Genomic DNA, 6,292 nt, shown 5'->3' with positions numbered 1-6,292 from the left:
GGAAGGCGGGGGGCATTGTCATCTCGCCGTTCCGCCTGGAGGAGCTCACCAACCGCCTGGCCTCGCTGCAGCAGGAGAACAAGGTGCTCAAGATCGAGCTGGAGACCTACAAACTCAAGTGCAAGGCGCTGCAGGAGGAGAACCGCGACCTGCGCAAAGCCAGCGTGACCATCGTGAGTGCCCCCCCGGGGTGCGCCGCGGTGCTGACCTCCACCCGCCCCTGGGAGATGCTGCCTCCCGACCCGGGGCCGCCCCCGGGCTCTTCGAGGCTTCCGATGACCTGCAGCGAGCACACTCGCTGCTAAGACCCGCCGGCCCCAGAGGGTGGAGGGAGTGGGAGGTGTCCCTTCCGAGCTGCGCGGGTCTGCCCTCCCCGGGGTCCAGGCCCCTCGCGGGGTGCTGGAGGAGGCTGCTGGGACCACCCCCACCCCCCACGTTCCCTTGTCGCCCCTGGGGGAGGAGGCTCCTCCGGGAGGAGCTGGAAGCTGGCGGCGTGGCTGGGGGAGGGGGGGGCGGGTGGGACTTTTTTCAGTCCTAGTTTGCTTGAGGGGTGCGTCCAGAATCGGGGAGTCCTACGCTGAGGGAGAGGCAGGAAGCCGGGGCCTGTTCCGGGGGCCTGGCCGGGGGTGCGGGGGGTGTGCAGCTGGGCTGGGCACTTGGTTGGCATCAGAACGGCGCTAGCTGGATCGCCCGGGGAGGGGGCGGGAGAGAGTGGCCGGGAATCCGGGAAGTGCAGTTTTTCTGGCCAGGATCGAGAGGGAAGGGCGGGTACCGGAGCTGATGCTCCCACCTCCGTTGGAAGTCCTTTCCCTGGGTGGGGGGTGGCGGCGGCCGTGTACTGCTGGGAGAATGCAGCATCTTACACCGGCTTGGACGGAGCGAAGGGTATGAAGCCTGGACCGGCTGAAACCAGGGTGAAGGGAATCGACTGACTCCTTCGCCGAGCAAGAGGGAGTTGTTGTTTTTTGGTGGGTTTTTTTTTTTTTTTTGCGTGTGTTTGCTTCCTTGGCGGTGGAGTGTCTGTCTGGGGGATATTTTGGTTCGGCGTCTAGATACTTGACGGGAGAACGGGCTGTCTGTTCTCTTTCCACCTGGTCCCCGGAGGCTCCCCCAAAGAGGATAAGATTAGGTGTGTAGGTCCTTCTCGTGTAGCAGGCCTTTGGAAAGGCCACTATTAGCTGTGATGAGGCGAAACATAACTGGGAAAAGTACAACGTGTGCTCTCACCTACTATCCCTGCCGGCTAGCCACATCATTGACATGCAGAATCCCCATACTGGCAACCCTGTTGAGATCAAAACAGTTTCCCAGCCAGGAGGAGAGAGGAAAATGTCAAGAAAGCAAGGGGATGAATTGCCATAGTTACTCCACAATAGCTGATTAGGTTGAACCTTCAGATGGAGAAAAAATCGTGCATTCGGGGATGGATGGAAGATCACAACTCTGCAAAGGAAATGCGGCAAGTTTAGGATGTCCCTGTACCAGAAAAAAGTCTTCAGTGGAGGATGGACTGTGTGTATCCACCAAGCACACCCCCCCTCCCCCCACCCCACCCAACCCCCCGCCCTCTGCTGGCTTGCACTTGGGGACTGGATGGCATTCTGAATTTGCTTAGAAAGCAGGTTTTCACCAAAGTTTCATTGGGATGGGCAGCCTAAATAGAAATCGATTGCTGAAAGACACCCCGCATGCTCCGATCCAGCTCTGGTGAATGGCATTGGAGCAATATTCAGACTGTAAAGTTCTTGAAGTGCCCTTTTGGTAGGGTGGGGAGGAATTTGCAGAGGCAGCCACTTCCAAGCCTTTTCTGAAGCTTTCTTGGCTGAGAGAGATGTCTTTGGTGAGTGGAGGTTTGAGAAGAGGGGGAAGTTGGTGGAAGCAGTTTATTTAAGATTGGAGTTAGTAAATGAGAGGGTGAGTCTGGTCTCTTGGAGAATGTGAACCACCGAAAGTTGTAAAACTTGCATAAAATGGAACCTCTGGCTTCTTGCATACTGTGAGCAATTCAGGCTGTTTTTGTTTGGGAAGGAGGATGGCGGGGTGGAGAGACTGTGAAAGGGTTAGCTGTTTGACACTTGACCATATTAAAAGTAGGTCTGTAAATTGTACACAGTCACATTCATTCCTAGTGTGTAAGATCACAGGCCACTGAACACTTGGCATGAAGAGTTGTGCGAGGTGGTGGCTTCCTTGGAACTAACTTCCCTCAACTAAAACTGACATCTCACCAAATATGTTTTGTGAAAACTTCTGAGGCCTCACTGAGTCAAATTTTAGAATTGCTTTGGATGACAGCCTATAGGTACCAGAAACCTCTCCATTCTTTAATCTCTGATGAATATATTCAGGGAGATAAATAAAAAGTGCTTGTGGTTTATTGAGTTCCCTGATACCTGGCAGGTGTTACTCAGGCAAATGCAGAGTAGAGATTCCTTTGAGGGTTCTGTTGGAGTTGACTGACTTAGGACACAGATTGTGGTGAGTGGGTTTGACCTTTAGGGTTTGTAATTTGGGAGGAAAAATGTGTGTGACTACATGAAGTAAGTCTGTGGATGTAAGGATTCCGTCTAATGTGCAACACTGCCATAGTCTGTGTCAAAGTTAAGCTGCATGAAATTTGCTGCTAGCAATCCAGGAAGTTTGTGAAAAGACTTAAATATTCAGTTAAGTGAAGGCCTTGGTAGATTTCTCACTAATTTTATTTGAAGAGAAGATGGTACCAGAATCTTATATTTGTCTTCATGGCTCTTACTAGTTTCTCTAATTATGATATTAACTTTAATATTTTTGAGCACAGAAGGTGATTGTGGATGTCTTTTCCTTGAACGTATTCAGCAAGGTACCTTGCTGATCAGCTACACCCTGGGAAGAGAGAGGTGTTGCTTTTTTTTGGGTGAGGGGGAGTAGTTTTAGGTTAGCAACGAACTTAAGCAGAAGGTACCAGGATTTCCCAAATACTCCCTGCCCTTCTTCCCCTCCTCCATTATCAACATCCCCCACCTGAATGGTACATTTGTTAAACCGATGAACCAACTTTGAAGCAACATAATCACCTAAAGTCTACACAGTTCACTCTTGGTGTTGTACATTCTATGGGTTTGGGCAAGTGTACAATGACTTGTGGCACCATGATAGTGTACAAAGCAGGTCCAGTGCCATAAAAATCCCCCGTGCTCAGCCTTTTCATCCCTCACTAACCCCTGGCCACCACCAGTCTTTTTTCTGTCTTCCATCAGTTCAGTTGCTCAGTCGTAACCGACTCTCTGCAACCCCATGGACTGCAGCATGCCAGGCTTCCCTGTCCATCACCAACTCCTTAAGCTTGCTTAAGCTCATGTCCGCGGAGTCGGTGATGCCATCCAACCATCTCGTCCTCTGTCGTCCCCTTCTCCTCCTGCCTTCAGTCTTTCCCAGCATCAGGGTCTTTTCCAGTGAGTTAGTTCTTCACATCAGATGGCCAAAAGCATAGTTTTGCCTTTTCCAGAAAGTCATATAGTTGGAATCATACAATCTGTAGGCTTTTCAGATGGTTTTCTTTCACTTAGTAAGATACATCTAAGTTTCCTCCCTGCTTTTTCATGGCTTGGTAGCTCATTTCTTTTTTCTGTTTTGGCTACGCTGAGTCTTTGTTGCAGCATGCAGGCTTCTCTAGTTGAGGTTCAGGCTTAGCTGCCCTGCGGCGTGTGGGATCTTGGTTCCCTGACCAAGGATTGAACGCATGTCCTATGCATTGGAAGGCGGATTCTTAACCACTGGACCACCAGGGAAGTCCCTCTTTTCTTTTTAACATCCAGTGAGATTTGTTTGGCTGTACCACAGCTTACTTATCCATTTAACTACTGAAGGACTTGACTTGGTGGCTTCCAAGTTTTGGCAGCTATGAGGAAACCTGCAGTAAACTTCTGTGTGCACATTTTGGGGTAGACAGAAGGTTTCTGCTCATTTGGGTAAGTAGGGAGGAGCTAATTGCTGGTAGTATGGTGAAAATATTTTCATTTTGTTAAGAAACTGCCAAACTTAACAAACTTAACATGCCAAAATGTACCATTTTGCATGCCCACCAGCAGTGATGAGAGTTCCTGTTGCTCCACGTCCTTGCTGGTTTTGGGTGTTATCTGTCTTGGATTTTGTCCATCCTAGTAGGTGCGTAGTGATATCTCATTATTGGGCCCTCATTTTTTAAGCCAAGTCCAAAGGCTAATAGAAGTTCTTAACCAGCAGTCATTTCTATCTCTTTTGGTATGTAGGTGCTTCTTCTAGTCAAGCTACCCTTTTAATAAAGGATCGGTTTCATGGTCTGTATTCTCCACATCTGTGGGGAAGAATCAACTGTACAAGGCCCTTCATCCTTGTCTACAAGTGTCCACTGCCACAGCTTTCCCCGGTGTGTTTTATTTGGGTTAGGGGTGGAATGGAATGTTTTGAGTGATTATCCAATTTCTCCCAGTAAATCAGCAGTGGAGCCAGACTGGTGATTATCAATCATAACTACTTCTTTGGAGTGGAGAAAATAAACAAAACAAAACAAAAAATGCTCAGTTACACTGTTGAGTAGCTTTCAGATGTTAGGCTTGATCTTTCTGACTTGTCCTGTGGGTTAAAATGTAATAGGAGATTATCTGAGTCAACATGGAGGAATCCAGGGGTCGCGGTCTCTGGGAAGATGAAATGTAATTGTGGGCAGTAATTGAATGGCTTCTAAGTTCTGGACTAGTTTCTCCAAGTATAAGCAGGGTCTTATTCCTGGGATGCTAGTTCACCAAGGTGTGTTTTCTGGACCAGTTCAGACCTTTGCCACGTGTTTGGTTTGGAAGTAAAGGCCCATGACAAATTACTAGAATTTAAGTGTCTTTCTCTATCTATAAAATTCGTCTTTCATTATAGAAGTTGAGGGAAATAAAGGAATACAAAGATCTTTTGAAGTTATAGAAGAAAAATGTGTTGGTATGGCATTTAGATTAGAAAACTTGGCTATTTTAAATACCAACAGTGTAACAATTTCATTAACCAATAAAAGCCACCATATAGTTAACGTTGTGGATTTCGGATTATTTACTCTGGAAGCCCAATACACTATTTTCCATTTCTTAAGACTTTGTTTTGGCAGATTATGAAGCTGTCAGATCAACATTGCCCTTATAAAAAGGGGTAGTGTGTGACTTTTTTTTTCCCCTTGCCTTAATTTTTTTTTCCCCCTTAGATTCTAGTGAAAGCACCCAACTTTAGGTGCAACTTTGAGAAAAGTATGACCTCACAGTTAGGTCTGATTATACACAAATCCAGTCTTCTTACAGGGCTATTCTTAGATTTCTTCTGTGTGTTTCATATAATCTCTTTGTATTTGATTTTTTACAAAGCCCTACAAAAGTGTAGAGGAGGTCAAGACAGTCTTTTCTAGGGCTTTTATTTATTTTGCTGAGGATGGGAAATAGTTCAGAGAATCACCAGTATCTGGTTTGTGCTGACTCTTGTTCAAGACCAGAGACACTGGGCTGGAGCCGAAATCTGAAGGGACTGTTGATTGCTCAGACTGTCAATGGCTTCCATTGCCCTCTGGCTCCGTGAACTTTCTGTGGTTTACCAGGCTGTCTGTGATCTGGCCCCTGCCTGCTTCAGAGACACACCCCTCACATTCTCAAAGCTCTCACTCTACTGAACTGCCGGCTCCTGAATCTCAGTAGGTTTCTCTGGCTTCTCTAAGATGTACCTCCTTGCCCTTAAATGTCCTTCCCTACCCTTCAACCTGTAAATCCAAACAGACTGTACTTCCTTCTGACCTCTGTGTGCACTAGTACCGCCTCTTTGCCAGCCACACGCTGGGTTAGTTGCCCATTCATGAGACCGCTTCCTCTCCAGATCCCCAGCATGTAGGTCTCTCCTTTGGGAGCAGAATTTGCCTTGTTCACGTCCATTCTTCAGTGCCTGGCATGCAGTAGACACAAGAGTATGTTGGGCTGACCTCAGAGGCATTAAGTTATGAAGTTTTGTTTTGTTTTCTCTTGGGCGAGGGAGCCAAGACTGTCTCCAATCCTTGTGCTCCTAGAGCTGCTCTCCTAACTGTGTCAGCAACAACAGCAAACACCATCTTCACCATCCTTCTATGGATGAATGGATACACTGTATACTTTGGGGGGCCACCTCAATTAGTGTGTGCCCCAAACCTTTGCCTTCTGGTTATGGGTGATATTGTGGGCAACCTTGGAGCTCATACCTAGGCATTTGTGATAACGTTTTCACCTCTAAAAGGGGACACAGTGTCTTTGGGTTCACTTTTCCAAGGGTTGTTTGAACA

At 47.5% G+C, this 6,292-nt stretch overlaps 1 protein-coding gene across 1 annotated transcript in view; it reads left to right on the top strand.

Moving 5' to 3' along the window:
- Positions 1-6,292, top strand: part of CCDC6 (coiled-coil domain containing 6) — a 113,090-nt gene that overhangs the window by 680 nt on the left and 106,118 nt on the right. The window contains exon 2 of the mRNA XM_010839401.1: positions 6-173. Within this exon, the coding sequence (XP_010837703.1) occupies positions 6-173 (168 nt within the window). The remainder of the gene's footprint in view (positions 1-5; positions 174-6,292) is intronic.

This window comes from Bison bison, unplaced genomic scaffold (genome assembly GCF_000754665.1).
Source record: "Bison bison bison isolate TAMUID 2011002044 unplaced genomic scaffold, Bison_UMD1.0 scf7180017864116, whole genome shotgun sequence".
NCBI lineage: Eukaryota > Metazoa > Chordata > Mammalia > Artiodactyla > Bovidae > Bison > Bison bison.
The sequence above is the reverse complement of the archived record's forward strand: the minus strand, read 5'-3'. Positions and strand labels throughout refer to the sequence as shown.